The sequence below is a fragment of the Amia ocellicauda genome, chromosome 2 (genome assembly GCF_036373705.1).
Source record: "Amia ocellicauda isolate fAmiCal2 chromosome 2, fAmiCal2.hap1, whole genome shotgun sequence".
NCBI classification, from domain to species: Eukaryota; Metazoa; Chordata; class Actinopteri; order Amiiformes; family Amiidae; genus Amia; species Amia ocellicauda.
Genome location: NC_089851.1, coordinates 741489 through 768148, shown reverse-complemented (window position 1 = coordinate 768148; position 26660 = coordinate 741489). Strand labels below are relative to the sequence as shown.

The window sequence follows — 26660 nt, the reverse complement described above, 5'->3', positions numbered from 1 at the left end:
CAGTCAAGAGGTCTAGGGCCGGAAAACAGAAACAATAAGGGCGAAGCAAACTCATGGTCAAGAGACGGTCAGAAAGTCATGGGATTAGGTAGACAGGCTGATAAGGAGAATCCGAATAACGCTGGTCAAAGAAGGGAAGCACAGGTCAAAAACACAGGAAGGCCAAACAAACAAACAAACAAACAAACGTAGGAAAGCTCAGTCATGTCACTGGAAATATACCAAGACCTAGCACTGGAAGTGGGGAACTAAGGGTATATATAGAGTGCTGCTTAACAGGGAGATGAGGCAGGTGTGGTAATTGATCAGTGGAGCAGGCAGCAATGATTCAATAACTGATTGGAGATGAGTGGGGACTCCTGAGAACATTGCAAAAGTGGAGCAAGTGTGTCCTCGGTTGGCGACCACACAAGATGTAGGGTGGGCTCAGGTCAGTATACCCACACACACACAGAGAGTATCCACACAAACACACACACACACACACACACACACACACACACACAGAGTATCCACACACTCATACACACACACCCACACACACACACTCACAGAGTATCCACACAAACACACACAAACACACACACCCACACTCACACACACACAGTGTATCCACACACTCACACAGGCAGTCAGAAGGATAGAAACACTAACTTAAAAAGCCCTCTGACTGCCATCTGGGTTCAGGACGATTACATTTTAAGATCTAAACTAAAAGAAAAAGAAAGCAATTTAAATGCAACACATATAAGAGAGAGAATTCCATTTTGAATCAGCAAAAATAAAGTTCTGTAGAAGCTTACATATTTTAACAAGTGACAAACTTCATACAAGCATCCTGGACACGTACCGAAACACACCCTGGTAGTTAGTAAGTTACAGAGTTAGTTAGTCATTTATTCAGGGTTATCAAAGTGTACAGAAATAAACCACCGACAATAGAGGAGCAATGACACATGGGGGAGCAGAGTACACTGGCACTGCAAGGCCCAGGGGTTTCACATCAGGACAGGGTTCTGTCTGTCTGTGTGTCTGTCTCTGCCTCTCTGTCTGTCTAGCTAGGGGAGGGGAAAAGGCTCACTGGGGCAGGGAAGATAACAATATGACACCTGCTCAGATGCCAGCTCTCTGTCTCTCTGACAGACACACAGACAGACACACAGACAGAAAAGCACACACAGAGATAGGCAGACACACAGACAGACAGACAGGCAGAATATGAGGGATTGTGGTTGCAATGAATGATAATGTTTGCAGACTATCACCGACACTAACCTGCACACTGCATGCCGTAACAATACATATCCAGTGATCAGTTACCAAAATCTTAACATTCTTATAATTCTAGTTATTATTATTAGTAGGGTGTAAAAGCCAGACACAAGAAGGTGGGAAAGGGTCTCAGGTTGCGCCGGTGTCCAGGCTTTATTGAGGTTCAGTCCATCAGGGAAACACAAAAAGGGGAAAAACAAAGCAAACAAAAACAAGCCCACAAAAGTCCACACAAACAGGGTGCTCCGGGCAGTCAGTGGTTGTAGTGTCAGTCCTTCTCATCGGGTTAGCTGCCTCCTTCGGGGACATCACAGTCGCCTCAGTGCTCATTGCTCGCAGCAGTGAGTCCAAAGCCTGTGTGCGAGGGAGCGGACAACACAGCTGCGGCACATGAGCACCTAATCAGCGGGCGCCAGCAGCAGCCGTGCCGTTACAGACAGCAGCCTGTCACATAGGAGTATCCATTATTCAGTTTGATGAAATTGGAATCAATCGCAGTGATGGAGAGAGAGAGAGAGAGAGAGAGAGAGAGAGAGAGAGAGAGAGTGCAGTCGAGTCGAGTCCCCTGGTGAGAGACAGACACACAGAGTCTTCACAGCCACCTGTACTGAGACGACACACCTGACACTGCGACAGATAAACTCTGACTTGTTTCTGCTACACAATCTCAGCCCTAGTGACAGCATAGTCTGTGTGTTTATTGTATGTGTGCATTATAGATCAAATTAAACTGTACACGTCCTGCATATTAAGTTCACTTGAGAACAGGGTCAAATCTGGGATCACACAGAAGGGTTTCTCCTTACAAGAGGCATAGCATTGCAAGGCATATTTTAATGAATACCTCTGGCATTAACCCATTACTCGAGTTTCCCACCTTAGGTTTTGCAGGGACTCAGACCCTCCCACAATGGACAGCCGAAGGGCTGAAGTCTGCTGTGTATCATTTACTGCTGCTACAGGAAATGAATAACCAAGCTAAACCTGTACTAGACATAGGAAGAAAACAAGGAAGAATGATTTACTGAGTGTGTGTCTCAGTATGTGTGTGTGTGTGTGTGTGTCAGAGTTAGAAAGTGTGAGTGTAGGTCTGTGTGTGTCGCTGTTTCATATTCTCTGTCTCTGATCTGTTCCTGAGCTTCTGGAAGGACTCCTCGTCATCAGGTCAGGGGAAAGGGGTCAGAGGTCACTGAGAGATGGCCACCAAGGGAAAAGTGCTGACCCTGACAGAGGTCAACCCCATGGTCAGGTGCATACCCACCTCGAAGACGGACATTCTGGTCAGACGAGCTGGAGAGATCACGAGAGAGCTGGAGCAGGTACAGTACAGTGCAGTGTAGCTCAGTAAATGGCTTTACAGTACAGCTCAGCACAGGAATACAAATAGTACATAATTGATTAGAAGTGATAGTGAAGTGCAGTGATAATGCAGGGCAGTGAGAGTGCAGTACAGTGATAGTGCAGGGCAGTGATAATGCAGTGCAGTACAGTGGTAGTGCAGGGCAGTGATAATGCAGTGCAGTGATAATGCAGTGCAGTGATAGTGCAGTACAGTGATAGTGCAGTACAGTGATAGTGCAGTGCAGTACAGTGGTAGTGCAGGGCAGTGATAATGCAGTGCAGTGATAGTGCAGTACAGTGATAGTGCAGTGCAGTACAGTGGTAGTGCAGGGCAGTGATAATGCAGTGATAGTGCAGGGCAGCATAGTATTGTTGCAATGAATCATAGCTTCATTATAGCTTGCCGCAACATGGCTCCTGTTTGTCTCTCTCTGCACCAGGGGGCGGTGAAGCCCTTTCCAGATGTAATCATAGTCAGCTCTGGAGACAGCCATGGGGCTGGCATGCAGCCCATCACCTTCGTTCGCCAGGTAACTCTGCCCCCTGCTGTACACCATGACAAGTGCAGCCGGCTCCCTGTATCACACAGCAGCACTGCTCAGTGCCGCAGGACAGAGGGGGCTGTGCCCCAGCGCTGCACTGGAGCGCACTGGACTGCAAGGGCTGCTGTGTGACGGACACTGCTCTAGTGGTAATGACACCTACTGTAAGCAGGGTGGTGAAGGTCCACTGCGTTACATGTTCGGTGTAAGGACTTTACAATGTATGGACTTTACAATTTATTATTATTATTATTATTATTATTATTATTATTATTATTATTATTATTATCATTATTATTATTATTTATTTATTTATTTATTTATTAGCAGACGTCCTTATCCAGGGCAGACGAAGAGCATTTTAAAAGTGCAATACAGTCTAGAATTACAAATCAAAACATAGCACAAATTACAAGTTAAAAATTACATAAGTGCATAAGAAAATATACAATAAATGCAAGTCCTTCATTCTAGATTCGTGAGCTACTGATTGCAGAGAAGATGTGGAGTCATAGTTAATAGCTCAGGGGAAGGGACATAGGCGCAAACAATATAAACAACACGAGTACCAGCACTGTAAAAGCAAGTTGTACGATGAAAACTTGATAAAGTGCAATTTAACAGCTAAGTTGCAATGCATGGACTGGGCAATGTGTGGACTTTTCAATGCATGGACTGGGCAATGTGTGGACTTTTCAGTGCATGGACTGGACAATGTGTGGACTTTTCAGTGCATGGACTGGACAATGTGTGGACTTTTCAGTGCATGGACTGGACAATGTGTGGACTTTTCAGTGCATGGACTGGGCAATGCATGGATTGTCCGCTGATCCATGTGTCAGTTTTATGATCACCTTTGTTGAGAGGCTCAGATATTGTTCCCGTCATTGTTCAAGTGTCATTTACAGGACAGCTCTAGCTGATTGTGTGAGTGTCCATGTGTGTCTATGTGTTTTATCTATGAGTCTCTCTCTCTCTCTCTCTCTCTCTCTCTCTCTCTCTCTGTCCCTCTGTGTGTGGGCAGGTAATGGCAGCCTGTCTGTACCCAGAGCTACTCCACAGTGACCGGCTGCCCTCTGACGTCAGGCAGAGAGCCCAGAGGCTGCTGGGAGAGTGTGAGGGAAGCAGTGTTGGTATGTGTCTCTGTTGTGAGTGACCGTGTATGTCAGTGGTTCCCAAACTGGTCCTGGGGGACCCCCTACCCTGCTGGTTTTTGTTCCAACCAAGCTCTCAATTACTTAATTGAACCTTAATTGAAGTAACAATCTGCTTAGATTTTACTTTTTAAATTGTGTAAGAAAATAGTTGTTTCTTCAATACGTTTTTTAATATAATTCTATACTTAACTTAAAACCCATACTGTTTAAAATAATTAAAAGTCTCTGATTTAGGAAATTAGTTCAATTAAGGTTCAATTAAGTAATTGAGAGCACAGTTGGAACAAAAACCAGCAGGGTAGGGGGACCCCCAGGACCGGTTTGGGAACCACTGGTATATGAGTTTTGGGTACGTTTCTCTGTGTGTGTCTGGGTCTCTGTATATATCTTCATGTCCATCTGTATGTGTCTGTGTGTCTCTGAGTGTGTCTGCTTGACTCTTAGAGAGTGTGTGTGTGTGACTCTGTGAGTCTGAGTCTCTATTCATGCTCTTTGCTCTTCTCCACTGCTGTCTTTATTCTCCCAATCTCTCTCTTTCTCTCTCTCTTTGTGTTGGCGTCAGGGTCCTATTCTTGCCCCTTGGGGCTGGATGCGGTGCGGCGCAGTGTGGCTGAGTCCCTCCAGCGGCGGGACGGGGGGGTGATCTCTGATTCCGACAACATCTTCATCCAGTCAGGCTCCCATGTCGCCCTCATGGTCAGTCTGTCTGTCATCTTGTCTGTCTATCTTCCTGTGTTCTCTCTCTCTGTCTACCTGGCAGTCTGTCTTGTTTTTGTCTGTTTGTCTGCCCCTCTGTTCAGTCCACTTATTTTCTGCTTCTATGTCTACCTCTGTGCCTGTCTGTCTGTTTCCCTACCTGCCCACCTCTCTGTCTGAAGTCTTATGTGTCTGTTTTCTAACTGCCTGTCTGCCCTCCTGGTGGCGGTTCTGTTCCTGCATCTCAGGCTAAGTCTAAAGTGATATTATACAACTGACTTCCTGCTATAACTCTCTCTTCTGCTCCCTCTCTCTCTCCATTCCTCTCTCTCTCCCCCATCTCTCTGTTCAGCGGGTTTTGAAGGTGCTGCTCCATGGTGAGGGCGTCTCTCAGACAGGGGTGCTGGTGCCCGTGCCCTGCCACCCCCGCTTCACCCAGGCAGTGTGGGCGCTGGGGGGGGTGCCGCTGCCCTTCCAGCTCTCGGAGGAGCGGGGCTGGGTGCTGGAGCGGGAGGAGCTGCAAAGAGCCCTCCGAGACGCCAGGGGGCGCTGCAGCCCCAGAGCACTGTACTTCGTCAACCCAGGGAACCCCACAGGTAGGACTACAGACTGTTGGAAACTGTATAGTTGTGTGTCAAATCTTCCTCCCTCTTCCCCTTCTTAAAATGCCTGCAGACAGGGGCTCAGATTAGTCTGCAAGCACTTTTCAGATTCTGTGCAGACGAGACATTCTCACACAGCCTGTACCAAAACAACGCAAACACCTCTGAGCAGCTGCTCCTTGGCCAGCGAGGGTGACAGTGCTGTGGAAGCTCATGCTTGGAGGCGTCTGTGACAGGCAGAGTTCATGATGAGAGCGTGGATGGAGAGTCTGCACACATATAAAATATACATAAAACATATTCATCCTTCCATTGTACTGTGGCTCTCAAAAGTATTTGCCCCCTTGGACTTTTCCACATCTCACATGAAATCAGAGTGGATTTAATCCGGAGTTTTTGCCACTGATCAACACAGAAAATGTCCATAATTTCAAAATGAAAAATATAATCTGCAAATTGTTCTAAATTAATTACAAATACAAAACAGAACATACTTGAATGCATACGTAATCAATATTTGGTAGAGGCACCTTTGGTAGCAATTACAGCTATGAGTCTATGTGGTTAAGTCTCTACCAGCTCTGCACATCTGGACACAACAATAATTGCCCATTCTTTTTTGCAAAATTGTTCAATTTGGGACTTTTGGTGAACAGCAATTTTCAACTATTTCAAGAATATTGCATACTTCAGCAGGTTTTTTATCAGGGTTTCTCTGTACTTTGCCACATCCATTTTGACTTCTATCTTTACAAGGTTTCCAGGACCTGACTCAGAGAAGCATCCCCATAGCATGATACTGCACCACCATGCTTCACAGTAGGGATGTGTTCTCAGGACTGGCAGTGTTTATAATAGTAGTCTTGGCTGTACAAAGATTTGGCTTTGCACAGGGGGTGATAGTTGCCTAACCCCCGTGAAAGATGCAGGTCTAGTGTACTTTTAATTCTAAAGAATCTTTATGAATAGCTTTTACTCCTAAGAGTAAAAGTAGGACCAAATTGGCATCACTCTCAGGCATTTCATGCACTTAGGACCCATTTCTCAGTCTCAGAGAGCAGAGCCTGTATTCATAAAGCCTCTATGTCCTGATAGGTCACGTGCAGAGCAGGGAGTCCATTGAAGAGGTGATCCGACTCGCTGCTGAGGAGAGCCTGTTCCTGCTGGTGGACGAGGTGACAGAGTCTCTGAGTTGGTGTGACTGTGTTTTTGTGTGTTTGTTCATTCGTTTGTGTCTGTCTGTTGTGTCTGTCCTGTTTGCTGTTTAAAGGTGATAATTACAAAGCCCAAGACCCCAGCTGGTTTTGGTCATTGAAGGTCGAAATCCCTTTTCCCAGATCAGCTATTTCTCTCTCTATCTCTCTATCTCTCTCTCACACATACAGACTCTCTCACACTCACTGTCTCTATCAGAAAAATAGTAGAAAAAAATATACAATTTGTGTTTTTTGGGCAGGGGATTCACGTTGTTTACGGGTTTTATTTGTGTACGTTATTGGAGATTATTGTATTATAAAACAATCATGTTCTTTTTTTGCTTAATTGTGATACAAAACGTTTTACGAAACGCTCTCATATTAGGTAAATAAAGTCAACCCCAGAGTAAAGAAAAGAGAATTAAGAAAAATACATTGTGTAGTCAGTTTTTTCTCAAATTCAGACTTTGAAAATTATACAACACATTTAACACTAATGATCAAAAATAAATCACTAACGATAAAACGTAAAAGGTAGAGTGTGACTTACTGACTCAAACTGTGATCTATATACAATACCAGTCAAAAGTTTTAGAACACCTCCATTTGTTAGTTTTTATTGAAATGTATGCGGTTTAATGTCTCAGTGTACTCTGAAATTAAACCATAGAACAAATAAACAATTGGAGATAAAAAATAAATCATGGAATCGTTTTGTTTAACAAAATGTATCCCCTTAAGCTAACAAACCCCTCTGGCACCCTTAAAAGGCACCAAATCCGCATTCTGAAATGGGGAGGTGGGGGGATACTTGAGTCTGAATAGGAATACAAAATCTCTTATCTCTAAATATTATTCTGGAACCAGACAGTCTACTAATCAAAACAAGAGCATCCACGTTTTGGTAGAAGCAACACACACCCGTAGAGAGCTCAAAATGTCAAGATGGAAAACTCTGTTTACAGTGTACTAATGCACAACGATTTTACATAATTGGATCTGAACTTCTCTGTGTTTGATAGAACATCAAATAATATATACTGGGTTAATCATTAGTTTTTTCTGAACAAAGCAAGCACATTTGCAAAGAAATCCGATCGAAACGGAGTGATCTGTGACCGTCTGAATGACGCGTTTCCCCCCTGGGCTCTGAGTGACGGCAGATGACATGGACACTGTGAATCGGATGTGTTTGAAAATGAAACACACTGGTAGCCAAATGAATAAGCTTTCAAACAATGTGCGCATTTTAGGAATACAGTGTGACTTCTATGTACAGGAGCTGCGCGTCACACTGCCAAATAATGCTTAAGTGTTACTGAGGACTAGGCACAGAACGGAAGAACCCAGGTGCGGAGAGGCAGAGAAGAGTCGAAACGGGTGAGGGTCAAGAGCCATAAAACAGGATCTGAGGGTACATGCAGAGTAGTCGTCAAGAGGACAGGCAGGAGGTTGGGTGATGGTACAAACAAGACAGTAGAGGGAATCCAAGAGGCGGTAGTTGGGGCAGGAAAGCAAAGGTTGTAAACAAGGCACAGGTAAATACTGGGAAGAATGCTTAGAAATGTCAACACAAGGAAGAGCAAGACTTAGCATTGAATACAGGGAGAGAGGGGTTTAAATAGAGAGCAGAGTGAAGCAGGGAACAGGGATGTGAGATGCCAATGAGGGTGCAGACTGAACACTGCAGGTGCACATGGTGGTGTGGAGTGTTAATGGAATGAGTGGAGCTGGTGAATGGGAAGGGCGTGTTAGAATTCGGGAGATGATGACCTCTGGTGGAGAACAGTGGGATGGTGGAGTGAGGATGATGCATTAAGAGGGTGGAGTAACACAGTATATAACTCTGAAATGTACATTATTTTTCAGTTTTTGGTAATCTAAACTGGCAGTTCAATGCTTACCTTTGTACCATTTCAGGTTATTCACTGGACTTGAACAATATAAACTGGAAAAATTGGGGTGTTCTATAACTTTTGACTGGTACTGTATATTGTTGTTCATTTTAACACTCAGGGTAATCACATGATCTACTCGCAGAGAGTCACTCGTCTTCTGTCCAGAAAAGGTTGAACACAGACGCTGATTCCTGTCGGACATGGTACTGGTGTCGATGGCATTTTGTACTTCTGTAACATCCAAACCTTTGCATACGTCTGTTGATGTGGGCAATGTTTTTTGCTCAACTTTAGAAAGTTTACATTGCTTTGGAAGGCTATAAAATGAAAATATGCTGGTTTGTAGTTTTCCTCGTTTTAATTATTTTAATAATTATATTGAATTAATTTGTGTGGGTGGTGGAGTGACAGCAGAGCTGTTTCCGGGGGACTGTAACGATGAAATATAGGCCATTCGTACAAACTCTGAAGACGTCAATCGTGTAAACGTATTTCCCGTGAGGACTAGTGTGAGGTTTTTTTCTCTCTTTGTCACTAAAAGAAAAGAGACAATGGGCTATGATGATGGCAAATACAAGATGTGCGAACAGGGTGCAACAATAAAAACCTAATATTATATTTAAATGTGTTTTATGTTTAGTTTTTTTGCCTGTATGGCATACCGCCCCATTTATTTTACGGTATGCATACCGGCCCCACTTTAACTGCTATTCTTACTCTGTGTCTCTGTCTCTGTGCTGCAGGTGTATCAGCAGACAGTGTTCGGTGTGGACAGAGAGTTTGTCTCCTATAAGAAGGTGCTGTGTGAGATGGGCCCCCCGTACTCCAGCACTGTGCAGCTAGCCTCCGTCCACTCGGTGTCCAAGGGCTTCATGGGAGAGTGAGTGTCCGTCTGTGTGTGTGTGTGTGTGTGTGTGTGTGTGTGAAGCACATACTGTAATGTAGTATCTGTACTCTGTGACACACTGTAACGCTCTGTAACACTGTAATGCACTGTAATAATCTGTAACACACTGTAACGCACTGCACACTTTAACACTCTGTAACACTCCGTAACACACTGTAACGCACTGTAATGCACTGCAATACTAAGGGATGTTTATACATCTGACACCTGACTTGTACCTTGACCCTGACCTCTGCAGGAGTGGGCTGCGCTGTGGCTACGTGGAGTTCATGAACCTTGACCCCCAAGTGAAGAAGCACATCTCCAGTATAGTGGCCAAAGAGGGCTGTGCTCCCATCATCGGCCAGATCGCCCTGGACATCATGGCTGCCCCCCCGCAACCCGGGGACGCCTCCTACACCACCTTCAGAGCGGTGAGGTCCCCCTGCACCCAGCCACCCGGCCAGGTCATCATCGGCACAGACATGGCACAGACACAGCACCACACAGACATGCAAGACATGTCAGATGACTGAGAGAAACTTTGCTGAATGAACCCCCCACCACCTATGAAATATATCTATTATTTTTATATTTGGTAAAAATATTTATGACAGAAATATATATTTTAAATATATTGTAGTATGTAAACATACTAATAGATTGAAAATTTTGAAATCTATTAGTATGTTTACATACTACAATATATTTATCTCCATCTCCATATATATTTCAAGCTTTGCTTTTCAAGCTTTGCTATATCCCTGCCCCTGACAGAGCCTCTCTCCTGTCTGCAGGAGCGCCAGGCCAGTTTGGACACGCTGGCCCACAATGTCCGCAGAGTGCAAGAGACAGCGGACGGCCTCCCCGGGGTCAGCTATCAGCCCCCCCAGGGCGGCATCACAATCTTCCTCCGACTGCACCTCTCCCACCGAGCCGTGGAACAGGCCAAGGTGAGCTCTGGGAAGTGCACACACTCACACTTGTGCCATTGATAGGAGTGGAGGTGTGAGTGACTGTTGTTGGCTCTCTGTGCCCAGGCGCTGGGGCTGGAGCCTGACCTGTTCTACTGCATGCGGCTGCTGGAGGAGGAGGGAGTGTGTGCAGGACCTGGCTGTGACCTGGGCCAGAGGGAGGGCACCTACCACCTCAGGTACAGCCCCACAGGAGCCTCAGAGTGGGGCGACACCAGCAGGGTGCATTTCATTTGCCTCATAGTCACAGCCACAGTCACAGCTGCACTACATCCAGTCACAGCCGCACTGTCATCCAAATTCTTTTTGGCTTTTTATATTGCAAGCTAGTTATTATTGGATCAATTTGGGAAAGTTACCTTGCTCAAGGGTCTCACCCAGAATTTTGGGGTATAGCAGCAGGGACTCAACCAGAATTTGATCCCATGACCCTTTGGTTACACCCTGGCCTTTGCTATAATATAGACACGAAGGTGCCTGTTGTGACCACTTCATGTCCCTGAAGACTGGATTGGAAACCCTACTGTAGTCCTCTGTTCTCCATTCTCTGAGCACTGCAGTGTCCCAGGCACTGGCTGTTTCAGTCTGTGTGCTGCTCCGGCTCTAAGGGCTCTCTGTGGTGTGTGTGAGTGCTGCTCCGGCCCTAAGGGCTCTCTGCGCTGTGTCTCCCCAGGCTGTGCATCCTGATGCCCACAGACTCCCTGGAGGAAATGCTGAGACGCCTGAAGAGTTTCCATCACAGATTCATGCAGGACTTCTGCTAACCAGACACACACACACATGCACATACTCAGGGAGACAGGCAGGCACACCCGCACACAAACTGACCAGAATAAATACATTATATCCAATCAAACACTGAGTCTGATCGAGTGATTGATCTTGATAAATCTCAAATTGATGATATTAGCACTATGAGAATTGCATAACATTGTGACTTGTGCAGGTGATTGTGCGCAGTTAGCCAACGCAGGAACGAGGAAGAAGTGGAAGTGACATGGAGAGAGTGTGTTTGATTTGACCGGTCCTGTCAAGCTTATTTTTCCATCTTATTATGTAGCTTTACTCCTGTCTGTGTGTCTGTCACTGTAATACAGCTTTACTTCTTTGTGTTGTATATCGGGGCTGGCCAGGTATGTACCTTGGGGGTTTCCATAGTTTCATCGCTAAGGATGATGGGGCATCACTGTTAGTAGTTAGTTAAGCACTTCCTGGTGAAACATGTAATGCAGACTTACCCAGTTAATAAAAGTACTCGTGAGTTTACTTTAATTCTTCGTGTCCATTTCTATGATGGGATGTAAGCACAAATAAGGAGAAACAAAGATACAACAAAGAAACTGGCGACGAGGATGGGATGGACTTATGCGGCGTTGATTTTTGAATGTACGATCCTTCCTTTGTTCGCATATCGTTGTGAGACTGAATGCTGTGCCGTGCACGAGGCTGTTTGATATCCGTGTACGATATATACAGGGCAAGGATAGTAGTTGCAATGCTGTAAATAATAATAAAGGTTAGTGGGCTACGACACAGAAGAAAATACCTGATAACACAGTAAACAAGCGGTGAAAACGAGGAGGTAATAATAATAATTATTTTTTTAAAAAATTGGAGCATTCGGCCAGTTTTTTGTGACAGGTAATGGTATTGAAGATGAAGTCAAAGTGACAACTTTCCTCAGTGTTATGGGAGCTAAAACATTCATACCTGTCAAGTTTTACATGAATTTACAGAATTTTCAAGTCTTACGGTGTATGCCAAAGGTCTTACGCTAAAAAAAAGTAAATAAAAAATAAAAGGTTCGTTTGAGAACAAACTGGCAGTAAATGTATCTCGCGGTAACTGATCAGGCGGAAGTAGAGGGCTGCACGCATGCGGATATCCTCAACGTGGATCAACAGTTTCATTTCACAGATTCAGTAGAGAAAACTTAGTTTAACTAGACGTGAAAATGGCATTGAAACCTCCAGCAAAAAAGCCCAAAATCTGCTTTGGTCGTTACCAACCTGAATGGGAGACTGACAAGGAGTTCCAGAAGATGATCACAAGTTCAGAAGAAGGAAGAGAATTCGCTTATTGTAAAGCATGTAGGAAGTCTGTGAAAGTTTCAGCATCAGGCCGATTTGACGTTGTGAGACATTTTCAAACGGAAACATATACCCATCGATCAGCAATTTTGACAGCAAAACAAGAAGATGAATTTCGACCAATGTGTGACAGAGGCCGAGGTATTTTGTTGCAAGTTTTTGGCGGATCATAATTTGCCATCGACCACTGCTGACCATTTCACTGATTTAGTCAGGAAAATGTTTCCTAACTCGAAATCTGCCACTGCCTTCGCCTGCAAATGAACCAAGGCCACCCAGAAATGGACCGTTTTCGTTACTCATTGATGAAATTAATGACAAGAACTATGATAAATGCTTTGTCGTGCTGGTTCAGCTCTTCAACCTGGAGTCAGGAACAAACACCAGGATCCTTGACCTTCCAGTGCTTTCTGGATGGACAGCGGAGGATGTGTTTGCTGCAGTTACCACAGTGATTGAGTAAGTGATTTTTAATGTAAAAAAAATATCCTTTTTTTAAAAGGCCGATTTATAGACTACAGGCTAGAGAAACATCGTTTTTCCAGCCAAAATGATACAGAAGCGATCACGTTTTTTTTTTATTACTGTGTAATGTTTTTTTGTTAATTGAAATACTTTCAATAATATTATAAGATCTTTTTTTTATTGTAACTCTAGTCATTTTTTACTGTTTAAACAGTGGGCAGAATATTCCCTGGAAGAACATGGTCGGATTTACTAGTGACACCTGCAATGTGATGATGGGCCAGCACAACTCCATCCTGTCTCGTCTGCGAGAGAAGAACCCGGATATTTTCACCCTTGGCTGCATCTGTCATCTGGCCAACCTCTGCGCTAAAGCTGCCATCAAGGTGATGTCTGTTCCAGTGGATGACATCTTGATTGACATCTACTACTTCTTTGAGCACAGGTATGAAGTGTTCTTATTGCTAGTTTTATTTGGGTAATGTTATTTTAATAATTGCATTTTGTCAGTACATTTTTGTATGTCAGTACAGTGTCATATTTTATATTTGTTGTTCTTTGGTGTGATTCCAGTTCCAAAAGGAGGGCTGAATTTAAAGAGTTCCAGCTGTTTGCAGAGGTGGAGGAGAGGACGATCCTCAAGCACTGCCCTACCAGATGGCTGAGTTTGGAGAGGGTGGTCAATAGGATGCTGCAGCAGTACCCTGCCCTGCTCAGTTACTTCAGGAGCCACCCTGAGTGTGAAAAGCCAGGCAAGGTGAAGAGGATTTTAACACACCTGGAGGACCCTCTGACAAAGCTGACCTTCTCCTTCCTCAAGTTCATCCTTCCACTGCTGAACAATTTCAACAAAGTCTTTCAGGCTGACAAGTCCCAGGTGGGCAGGCTTATTCCAGAGATGACAAGGCTGCTCAAAAAGTTAATGTGCAAGTTTGTGAAGATGCATCTGATCAAGGGCACTGAACTGACTGAAGTAGACTATTCAGACAGACAAAACCAGCTGCCTGATGATGTGCTAGCTGTTGGCTTGGCTGATTGTGAGGAGATTTCACCAGCCACACAACACAAGTTCCTGGCTAATGTGCGCTCTTTCTATGTTGCCTGTGTTAAGAAGATGCTCGACAAGTTCCCCTTTTCCAGTGAGATCCTGGCACAGCTACAAGTCCTGGACATCAGCAAGAGAGAAGAACATGATTATACTGCCATTGTGAGCCTGGCTTCCAAGTTTGCTCCTGATGTTGATCAAGAGGAACTGAAAGAGGAGTGGGAGGACTTTCAGTTGATGGGGGAAGATGGGGTTACGCTCCTGGATTGAGAAGGGGAGAGAAAGAAACTAGACATTATGTGGAGGGAAATTCTGACGGCAAAGACAAGTTTTGGTGACATAAGGTTCCCTTTGTTGGGAAAAGTGTTTCCTGCTCTGCTCTGTCTTCCCCACAGCAATGCTGACAGTGAGAGGGTCTTTTCCATGGTCAGGAAGATCCACACGGAAGCTAGGAGCAGCATGACCCCAGACACCCTGACTGCTTTCTTGCAGATCAAACTGAATTCCAATTCATGTTGTTATGACTTTATTGTGACTGACAGCATGATGAAGAAATCCAGGTCTTGTACTGATGAGTATAACCAAGAGCATCGGCACAATTTCTCTTGTTCAGATAATAAAGTTCTTCGTATTCGTATTCGTATGGTTTTTGTTAAAACTTATGGTATGGGATGCAAAATCTTATGGTAAAAGGCAGCAGGAACTTGACAGGTATGTGAGTTTAATGTGACATTGAATGACACTATCCGTGATCGCCTTGTGTGTGGTTTAAGGAGGGAGGCAATACAGAAGCGCCTACTCACTGAAGACAATCTTACCTTACAGAAAGCAATCGAGATTGCGGTATCAATGGAGCTAGCTGCAAAAGAAGCGCAACAGCTGGTGGCTGCGACAAAAGTACACAGTGTAGCAGTAAAACAGATTAAACAAATAGGCAGTACCAAGGAGTGTTACAGATGTGGAAAACAGGGTCACCAACCTGCTGGGCAAGGGAGGTGACGTGTCATCATTGTGAAAAGAAAGGACACATTGAGCGAGCTTGAAGAGAGAAAGCCAGAAGAGAGAAACCAGTGAAGGACACCTATAAGGACAACCCAGACAAAGGAAAAACACCGGCTGGCGCACCAAGAAGAAACACCTGCATGCCATAAAGAAAGAACAATCCAGCAATAGCGTCACAGACTCCGAAGAGGAGCTACCAATTAAGGTATTGACTGTAAAAGGAGACTCTACAGCCTACGGTGTTATACCGGTTTTGGAAGGACAGGCAATAAAGATGGAAATTGATACTGGAGCAGCTTTTAGTTTATATTTTAAAAAATATTTAAAGAAAGGCTGAACCACCTCTCACTGGCACCTGCAAAACTCATATTAACAACCTATACAGGAGAGACTGTTCCAATAGCTGGAAAAGCAGAGGTCCGTGTGCAACTAAATGGACAAAAAGCCAGACTTCCCATCTATGTAGTCAAGGGAGACTACCCAGCACTGATGGGCCGGCCTTGGTTGGAAAAGGTTCGTCTGGACTGGACGAAGGTGAACACAGTGTCTGTTGAAGAAATAGGATTATCAGCGGTTCTAAATCAACATGCTGCTGTTTTCAAGGATGAGCTAGGAAATATGAAGGGCATTTCCGTGAAACTACAGCTCAAATCAGACTCTCAGCCAAAGTTCATGAAGGCTCAGAGCATTCCCTATTCTCTCATATCTAAGGTGGAAGCAAACATACAACGGCTTGTCAAGTCAGAAGTCCTGGAGCCAGTTCCACACAGCGAGTGGGCCACACCCGTGGTTCTGGTCATCAAGCACGATGGCTTCATTCGCTTGTGTGGAGATTTTAAGGTGACCATCAACCCCATACTGACAGTGGAACAATACCCGCTTCCTATTATTGAGGAACTGTTTGCAAGGTTGGCTGGTGGAAAGAAATTCAGCAACAACCAAGCTTACTTGCAAATGCATGTAGATGAGGAGTCACAAAAATACCTGACAATCACTACCCACAGGGGACTCTATAGATATCGCTGCTTGCCTTTTGGAATCACCTCGGCACCTGCCCTGTTCCAGAGGGCCATGGACCAGATCTTGGATGACCTCTCTGGGGTACAGTGCTACCTTGACGACATCCTCGTTACAGGAAAGGATGACAAGGAGCATTTGAAAAGGCTAAAGGAGTATGGCTTACGTGTCCGCAAGGAAAAGTGTGACTTTTTCAAGCCTGCAGAGGAGTACTTAGGCCATGTGATTAATGCCGATGGCCTTCACACAGCACCATCAAAAGTTACAGCCATAGCTGACGCTCCTGCTCCCGAGAATGTCAGCCAGCTGCAGTCTTTTCTTGTCCTCTTGAACTACTATGGTAAGTTCATTCCACAGCTGGCGATGCGACTAAAGCCTTTGCATGAGCTATTAAAAGGGAACAAACCTTTGTCATGGACCACTGAGTGTGACACCGCGTTCCAGAAAGCAAAGACAGCATTGATTGACAAGAAGGTGTTGACCCACTTCAGCCCATCCTTGCCAATTCAACTAGCATGTGATGCTTCTCGGTATGGAGTTGGGCAGTCATCTCCCATATTACACCTACAGGAGAAGACAAGCCCATTGCTTTTGCGTCAAGGACACTGAACAAGACGGTGATTAAATACCCACAGATTGAGAAAGAAGCATTGGGTATTATCTTTGGAATAAAAAAAAAACATTGTTACCTGTTTGGACGGAGGTTCACTTTACTGATAGACCATCGTCCTTTAACCTCCATCTTTGGTCCTCACTCGGCCATACCAACTTTGGCAGCTAAAAGAATGCAGCGTTAAGCGGTCTAGCTAAGCAGTCCAAAGACAGGCAGTTCACTGTGGGAGATCCAGTCCTTGCACGTAATTACACTACTAAAGAAAGTGGGCACAAGCAACAGTTCTTCAAAAGACTGGATTTGTTTCATACAGAGTTTGCACCTAAGACAACCAGACCTGGCGGAGACATGTTGATCAGTTGCTCCCTCGAAAACCTGCAGCTACAATCCCTGAGGTACCATCCCAAGCAAGCTGACGCACCACTCGGACAAGTCAGCACCAACACCAGCCACTGTTTCACTGCCACCAATAGAGACTCCACTTCCAAGAACACTGGAGGCCCAGTCTGAGCCTACGCCTACACCTGAACCAGATTCTGTGTTGTGGCGCAACCCACCTAGAGAAAGGAAACTTCCTGAACGTTATAGATGGTGCAAAGCCTGAAAAGAAGGGACAGAATAATTCCCTGTGGGTTTAGTGGGATGTTGAGGTAGTCTACCCTCTCTCCCAAGTTAGGGAAATGTTATGTTAATGTTGGTTTATCATTTAAGGGGGGAGAAAATATGTTGTATATCGGGGCTGGCCAGGTATGTACATTGGGAGTTTCCATAGTTTCATCGCTAAGGATGATGGGGCATCACTGTTAGTAGTTAGTTAAGCACTTCCTGGTGAAACGTGTAATGCAGACTTATCCAGTTAATAAAAGTACTTGTGAGTTTACTTTAATTCTCCGTGTCCGTTTCTATGATGGGATGTAAGCACAAATAAGGAGAAACAAAGATACAGCACTTTCCCTCCATGCAACAGCCCTTGTTTCCAGCTGCGAATGGAGATCTGAACACCCACAATTTTGACACTGTGCTCTGATGTAACGCCATGTGATCTTCAGCCATAAAATTGGAATATAAGTAGAATTATTTTTAGAAAGTTGATATGGTGTCACAAGCCTGGAGTGACGGGCCTTAAATTCACTCATTATATTATTATTACCTGCTTACGAGTTCTTTTGACATTTTCCTTATATAAGAACATAAGAACATAAGAAAGTTTACAAACAAGAGGAGGTAATTCAACCCATCGTGCTCGTTTGGTGTCCATTAATATCTGAGTGAGGTTGTTAGTGGAGTTCCACAGGGATCAGTACTAGGGCCTGTGCTTTTTCTAATCTATATTAATGATCTGGACTCTGGGATAGTTAGCAAACTTGTCAAATTTGCAGATGATACTAAAATATACTAAAAGATGCTCAGCACAGGCTATTCAAAGGGACTTAGATAACATTCAGTTGTGGGCCGACACCTGGCAGTCGTGGGGGCTGTGGTTAGTTCAAAAGTAACAAGTAGCTTTCTCCAAACACGCTGTATTAGCATCGTTTAAAAACTTCAGATCTCAACTGACCAAGTATAAAATGTTAAAATAATAAGAAATAACAAAATATATAAAGAATGAAAAAGAAATCAGAGTCCTTAGGGAGAACAAAATTAAGAAAGAAATAATGAAAATAGAACCTCTATTAAATTAGTATTTTCTTCACACAGAGCTACTTAGTAACGTCTAATAATGAGAAATGTCTAGAGATCTCGACTGTTTTAGAAGAGGTCTTCTCACCAAGAGGCGGTGTAAAACATATGTGCCCAGATACCCTGAACATAGATGAAATTAAAAGAAATGGAAAGCCAAATACATAATCTAACCAATATAATCTACTACCACACAATAAAATTAATTTCCAGAGTTACAGACAATATCAAACATCTTATTTAAAGAAAAGGTTCATGTAAAGCTTGAATAAATACAATGATCAAGTATATGCGGCAGTGTGTGTGTGTGAGAGAGATATTTGTGCAAATATGTACAAAACTTAATTAAATGTAATACAGAAAATGTAAACTGAAACTTTCAGTAATCAGCATAATCTCAGTAAATACTACACCTACCCAAGACAAATATTTCCTGCATTGCTGAATATATCAAACATATTATTTAAAGAAAAGGTAAATCAATGATTAAGTTATAAAGGATAGCGTGTGTGTATATTTACATCAGCATGTGATGTAAATTAAATGTAACTATTATAATCAGTGTCTGAATGGTCATGTTTAATAACTAACAGTGATTTCATTGGCATTCTAAACTAAGCCTTCCTATCTCATCAATATTATAATCAATACTCATGAATAATAATCATTAACCTCTACATTGCCAGTTGCATTGGAAGGCAATTTGCAGATAATACGTTGCAAGAAAGGAATGTGAACCACTGATAACCAAGATAGGAGTAACAGCACACAGAGGACAAAGGCAGGATAGGATTTCTATATTTTTCCCCCACAATATGTAGAATCTGGGAGATTTCAATAAACTCAATAAAAGCTGCGTTTGTAAAATCCATTTTGAATGCCTTGAAGCCCAATTTGTGTCCCCGGGTGCGTGTGTCCCTGCTGATCTGGAAAAGCTCCTCTGGTTTGATGTGGTCGATGCCTTTCATGATTTTGAAGACTTGAATCAAGTCCCCACGTAGTCTCCTCTGTTCCAGGGTGAAAAGGTTCAGTTCCTCAGTCTCTCAGTAGGACTTTCCCTTCAGACCTGGAATAAGTCTGGTTGCTCTCCTCTGAACTGCCTCTAGAGCAGCGATATCCTTCTTGAAGTGTGGAGCCCAGAACTGTCCACAGTATCCAGATGAGCTCTAACTAGTGCATTGTACAGTCTGAACATCACTGCCCTTGTTCTCAATTCTACACTTTTGACAATATACCCTAACACTCTGTTTGCCTTTTTTATTGCTTCACACATTGTTTGGATGGAGAAAGTGAGGAGTCCTCATAGACTCCTAGGTCTTTCTCATGCGTTACTTCATCTAGTTCTGTTCCTAGAAGCAACTCCTCTAATCAACACCCTCTGTTTCCTAGACATCAACCAGTTCATAATCCATCTACTTACATTACCCTGAATGCCTACAGCTTCCAATCTGAGGATCAGTCTTTGGTGTGGAACCTTATCAAAACCTTTTTGGAAATCTAAGTATATCATATCATATGCTTTCACATGATCTACACCTGCAGTTGCATGTTCAAAAAACTCGAATAAATTAGTAAGACATGATCTGCCTCGTCTAAACCCATGTTTATCTCCAAGAATATGGTTTTCATTAAGATGCTCCTCTATTTTCTGTCTAATCATTTTTTCCAACATTTTACAGGTGATGCAGGTGAGACTGACTGGTCTGTAATTTCCTGGCTCAGTTTTGTCCCCTTTCTTGTGGATTGGTATGACATTTGCTGTCTTCCAGTCAGTTGGCACATCCCCTGTTCTAAGTGTCATTTGGAATAATTGAGTTAGCGGCCTATAAATAATGTCCCTCATTTCTTTAAGTACTGTTGGAAATATCCCTGGCCCAGGTGATTTGTTTGTTTTTAATTCTGCTAGTCCCTTTAGTACCTCCTCCTCATTTATCCTGATCTCTCTTAGGGTTTGACTGGACCGATTGTCAACTTGTGGCATGTCATCTGTTTTTTCTTTTGTAAAAACCTCTGTGAAATACTCATTTAGAACATTTGCCACATCTTGTTCTTTTTCCAACATACATTTTTGCCCTTTATCTGTTTCACCTCCTCCTTTATTGACTGCTTGCTGTTGTAATATTGAAAAAAGCTCTTTGCATTAGTTTTAGCTCCAAGAGCTATGTTTCTTTCTATTTCCCTCTTTGCTTTCTTGATCCCTTTCTTAAGATCTCTTTGCAGCTCAACATATTCTATGTATTTTGTTTCATCTCCATCCCTTTTGTATGTGCAATACAACATTTTCTTTCTCTTGATATTTTTTTGCATACCTCTATTAAACCATTTTGGCCAGTGTTTTTTGGTCCTCAATTTGCTAAGTTATGGTACAAATTGCTCCTGAGCCTCAAGTAGTATATTCTTAAAATATACCCATCCATTTTCAACTGACTCTGTATCCAGTGTGCTCCAGTCTACCTCTTCTAAGTATCGCCTCATACCGTCAAGGTTTGCTTTTCTGAAATTGTAGACCATTGTTTTAGACTTGGTCCTTGTTTTTTGAAAGAATGCCTCAAAGCTAACCATGTTGTGATCACAGTTTGCCATTGGTTCTCTAACTAGTGTCCCCCTGACTCTATCTTGGTCATTTGAAAAGATCAAGTCAATACACGCGCTCTCTCTGGTTGGTTCCCTGACAAATTGAGTTAGAAAGCAGTCATTTACCATCTCAACCATTTCTATTTCTGCTTCTGTAGTCCCCACTGGACTTTCCCAGTCTATGTTTGGGAAATTGAAGTCCCCCATTATAACAGCCACATCCTTGCTACATGCAGTCCTGATTACACTGTACAATGCAGCATCTTTCTGAATATCTGAGTTTGGTGGCCTGTAACACTCCTACCACTAATCCTCCAGATCTCTTGTTCAAAAGTTTCACCCACAAAGATTCTGTTCCGTTACTGGGATCTAATTTTAGTTCTTCTGCCTCAAAGTCATTTTTCACATATAATGCTACCCCACCCCCTCTTCGATTTTGCCTGTCCTTCCTAAACTGTGTGTTTCCTTCCAACTTATATTCATCCCCATCATTTTCTGTAAGCCATGTTTCTGCCACTCCTGGCTTCTATGTCCAACATCTTGTTCCTTATACTCCTGGCATTGAGGTACAAACATTTCAGGACTTTCCTACTAGCAGGTTCCCTTTGTTTTCTTTCCTTAGAGGAACATCTCCCATTGTCAGAGCTCCCTGCCCCCCTGGTTCCTAGTTTAAATGATTCTCAATTTCACTGCACATACGCTCTCCCAATGCATTAGCCCCCCTTCTTTTTAGATGTAGACAGTACGGTTTGTACAGGTCCCATCTATCCCAGAAGAAAGACCAATGCTCCATAAATCTAAAACCCTCTTCCCTACACCAGGATTTCAACCACGTGTTAAACTTCTAATCTCAGCCTGTCTCCCTGGCCTGGCACGTGGTACCGGAAGTTTCAGAGAAAACTACCATGGAGGTTCTGCTATTTAGTTCATAACTCTTTAAATTTGTTTTGCAGAACCTCTGTCCTACCTTTTCCTATGTCATTGATCCCAATGTGGACCATGACCAGTGGATTGCCCCCGGCTTTGGCCAGTAGCCCGTCTACTAGTTTAAGGAGATCTGCAACCTGAGCACCAGGCAGGCAAGATACCATGCGGGTCTCCTTGTCACTAGAACACACTGTGTGATCTACACCTCTAAGAATTGATTCTCCTACTATAACTACCTCCTTCTTCTGGGGGGGAGTGGGCACCATGGTGCTCTGGTGCTCAGCTGCCCACCCATCACCCTCTGAGCTATCACTGTCCAACTCGGTGTCCAGCAGTTGGAACCTGTTGGGCAATTCAAGCTCTTGGGGTGTCTCTAGGGGTTGTGCACACCCTTTTCTGCGGTTACGACCTACTGTAACCCAGCAGTTCTCTACGCTGTCCTGCTCTAAGGTCTCAACTCTCCTAGGTTTTGGCTGCACACCATCTCTCTCATGGGCTGATTGACCAATTCTTCTATATCCCTAATACAGCGCAGATCGACAAGCTGAGCCTCAAGATCATGAACCTTGATCTCTAGGATTTCAACCTGCCGACAATGTTCACAAATGAAGCCTTCTTGGATGAGTTCATCTAGGAAGGCAGTCATTCTGCAAACCTGACACTATAGTGGCCACATGCTTCTAAATAGTGTGTAGATGTGTGAACTTCTTTTGATTATTTGATTTATTGGTGATGTTTAATTGTGGTTATGTACGACCTGCATTCTTATCTGAACTAACTCGCATTCTCTCCTAATTGCCCCTACCTACACCCCTGAATCTCTGCCTGGCTATATAAGCTGGGAGTTTCTTTCATTCAGCACAGACACAGACAGAGAAACCGACCTGATGGAGTGGGGTGTGTGATTAGTTTTCTGACAGCAAGCAGAGGATGGGGAAGCAGCGTGATACGGTAGTGAAGAGAGACAGCATGAAGATTTCCAATAAGGATTACAATTAACGGAGAGAGAAACCTGGAACTGAACCGATGAAAGAGAAGCAACTGGAAACTGGCAACAAGAGAGTTGACGGCAAAGACTCTTGGGGGCAACTAAGTAATATTTAGAGCTGATTCAGAACTGTCAAAGACAATTAATAAAACTATAACCGAACGGTATGAGAAGCCTTACCATTGTGCTGTCCATACCTGCAGCCTTACTGGTCCTGATCAGCCAACGGGGTGCTGGTCTGGGTTGCCTGGAAAGAAGAAACACAAGATTAGGACGCTTTTGGGAGATGTCTTCCTCTGACACCCGTGCACAGATGGTAGTTGTGTTTGTTTGTTTTGTTTATCTTAATATTACTATAATTACATTATGAATCCTTATTACTGTGTGGGTTTTCTTCATTGGTTCTGATTATATGATTTTGATTGAATTATTGGTTTGTGTGTTTTGGATTTCTTTTCACTTATCACGTGTTTTATTCTCTTTGCTGAGTCACACAACTAGTAGCACATTCCCAGGTGGATCCACCCGCATTCCCCTGCCGATTGCTCCACTTGTACCCCTGACTTGCGGACTGGGGCTATTTACAGGGTTCCCACACAAATCCGATTTTTTTTTCCATGACTTTTCCATGATAATTGTCTGATTTTCCATGACTAAATTATTTATTCATTTACAACAAAAATGTTGGTAGGTTGGAAATGCACACAGAAAATAATGAGGATATTGATAAACACAATAGGAAAGAACCACATAATCAGCTTTTGTCATGACGGCCTCCTCCTCCCCAATCTCCTCCTCCCCTCCTCCAGCCATCCAAGCCACCTACTTTAAAAAACATGCTCCCATCAACTAATAAAGAATACACAAAAATGTAAATGCAAAATTAAACTTAGTGCTATCTGATCAATGTATATGTAGTATAAATGGTAATTACAGTAGAAACTATACAAAACAACATTAACAATCCATATTTTAAGGATTTTAGCAGTAATTCTGAATTGCCTTGAATATAAACTACTATAAATCAGCTAAATTAATTAATTAAAACATACATTCAAACATTACGATAGACACATGGTCCGTTCAGTAGGGGACTACAGTAATCTTTTCCCTTACGCTGCTTATAGACAACTGCTTTGTTTTAAACTTGAAAGCTTTTTATTATCAGGTTTCCTTTCTTTAAAAAAAAAAAACGTATAAATAATGAGTTTCACCAATAGATGACCAGATTTTAATTTGAGGAGTTTGGATTTTACTGATTTATACCCATTTTAAACATGCTCAATATCATTTTCAGTTTCTTATCAGTAATTTCTTATGAAACACTACTTCACAAGCGTGTGTGATATTACGACATTATCTTGTCAGCACTCACATCGCAGCTGTTCTGCAGTGCACAGCTCACACAGACGCCTGCTGGAGGTCATGTGTTTAATATCACTCTATATGATTGGCTCACACACGGAGGTTGGTCAGCATTGTGGCATTGAGGACAGTACTGGCGCTGACACAATACAGCAGCACGTAGAAACAAACGGCACAGGAAACTCAGCACAGTGAGCTTTGGGATAAACAGTGTATATTGGTAACTTTGTAGAACTTGTTTGTGGTTTTGAAATAAAATTGAATGCGTTGAATAGAACAATATGTATTACAATATGTTATTATTTACTTGATTTGACATTACATTACATTATTTGTCATTTAGCAGACGCTCTTATCCAGGGCGACTTACATTTGTGAAGATAGCACTGCCCCAACCTGCTATATGCTGCCTGCATATAACACATAAACACCTCATAAAGTTTGAGCATTTAATGCAGGCAGGGGTTCTCAACACTGTCCTGGGAGCCCCTGTGTCTGCTGTTTGTTCTAACAGAGCGCTCTCTCGTTTAATTGAAATCTTAAATGGAATTATCAACCAACACACAAAAGCTGAAAATAACAGGAAATGTCTCATTAATCACTTAATTTGTTCAATTACAGGATTGCTGAAATGACTGAGAGCTGAAAGCGCAGGTGAGCAAATATTAGAAGAGACAGTGGCTCACCAGGACCTGGGCTGAGAAACACTGCCTACATTAAATGCTCAAACTTTATGACGTGTCCGTTGCTTTTAAATTAAGGAGCCAAATGTATGATGTGCATACTTAGTTCAAATCATGTAAATAATAATATTGTTCTATTCAACAAATTAAATTGTACAATTTCAAAACCACTGATGTAGGCTATAGTACAAAACTTTTTAAACCTGATACATTTTTTTGCACGGATTTTCACCCGGTTTTAGCTTTTTTTTTTTCAAAATAAAAACCGAAAACACAGAACTCCGTGTTTGATAATGAGAAAACAACAATTAAAACAGCAGTTCATCTTTATTCACAAAAACAACATATCCTGGTGAAGATCTTGTGTAGATCGAAACGTTTTAGCTAAAAACCTGTGAAGCATGGGTTACATAAATATTTTTTATTTGTGCACTGGAGCTGTGGTAAATGTGCGGGTGTTTCTTTCTTTTTACTTTATATGGATTTTTTGTACCCTGCACCTACTAAATAAGTTGTGTGTGTGATAACTTTTACTATTACCTTTATTTCTCATAAAAGGGCAAGCATCATTCTGGCAGATCCTGACCAATATAGTCACGATCACATACACAGATTTACGTCATTCTGCTCCAAATCTACATAAATACTGTGAATGTGCTGGCTGAATGGTCAGTTCTGTTCAGAATGACGTACAACGCAACCGATGATCTTGAGGATCTGTGCAGAGTGAGGAAAGTCTGCGTGTTGTGAACGCACCAAGCTGCTGTGTGTTGCTATATGGGTATAGGAGTTCTGTATGTGCTTAGCGTGTATGCGCTGCACACTGACTCTCCCAAGACTTGGAACTCTCTGTGTACATAATATCAGCACAGAGCACTGTGTGCCATGACATTCATAATAACCACATGTATTACAGAGGACGCACTAAAATGACATTTTAAACAGGATTTAATACAATTGTATTCTGCACCATGAAACTTACTTTGTATCAGAGTGTACATTATATCCCATGTATGTTGTAAATGGATTTGACTGTGTATATGTGCAGCTATTTCCCATGACTTCAAATTGTTTGGTCATTTTACATGACTTTTCCATGACTATTTTTTTCCCATGACTTTTCCAGGATTTTCCATGACCGTGGGAATTAAACTATTAAAGTCTGAGACGTGAACCAATTTAGGGAGAGTGTAGCTAATCTCTTTCCAGGCCCGGCGGCAGGATTAACTCGCAAGGTGGCATCAGAAATGACTGAGGGGGCACAACTATTTTCGGTCGATGATAACACAAGATGTACATAATCGATAGTACAATTACACACACTTTTTTTGCATAGCTCTCAAGTTTTCAAAACGACAATGCATGAGATTTGTCACATAAAATAATGCAGTGACAGATACCGTTGCCGCTGGCAAAAGCAGGAGCCAGAGGGGGGGTGGGCTAAAAAATGTTTGGGGCAAATGCTTAAGATTTTAAGGGCAATGCGTCAGACTTGAGAGCTATACCTGCCACAAGAATACAGGTCACTGCACTGCCTTACAACATGGACCATTCATAACCGGCTCGATAAACAAGTTATGACAATGCTGCACAGCTACATGCACAATACCCATCGATCTAATGCAACACAAGACAGCTGCTAATTAC

At 42.9% G+C, this 26660-nt stretch overlaps 1 protein-coding gene across 4 annotated transcripts; it reads left to right on the top strand.

Moving 5' to 3' along the window:
* Window positions 1–2172: 2172 nt before the first annotated feature.
* Window positions 2173–11830, top strand: LOC136760920 (alanine aminotransferase 2). 4 transcript variants are annotated; one of them, XM_066716128.1, is made up of 11 exons: window positions 2173–2591; window positions 3054–3143; window positions 4180–4303; window positions 4875–5008; window positions 5361–5604; window positions 6706–6785; window positions 9448–9584; window positions 9850–10024; window positions 10368–10543; window positions 10631–10743; window positions 11238–11830. In XM_066716128.1, the coding sequence occupies exons 1-11, from the start codon at window positions 2469–2471 to the stop codon at window positions 11249–11251; spliced, it is 1410 nt and encodes a 469-aa protein (XP_066572225.1). In that variant the 5' UTR covers window positions 2173–2468; the 3' UTR covers window positions 11252–11830. The 4 variants fall into 4 exon arrangements, with proteins under 4 accessions (XP_066572225.1, XP_066572222.1, XP_066572223.1 ...); XM_066716125.1 differs by having other exon boundaries at window positions 2174–2591; window positions 9850–10057; window positions 10388–10543; XM_066716126.1 differs by having other exon boundaries at window positions 2176–2591; window positions 4180–4288; window positions 9850–10057; window positions 10388–10543.
* The last annotated feature ends 14830 nt before the right edge of the window (window positions 11831–26660 follow it).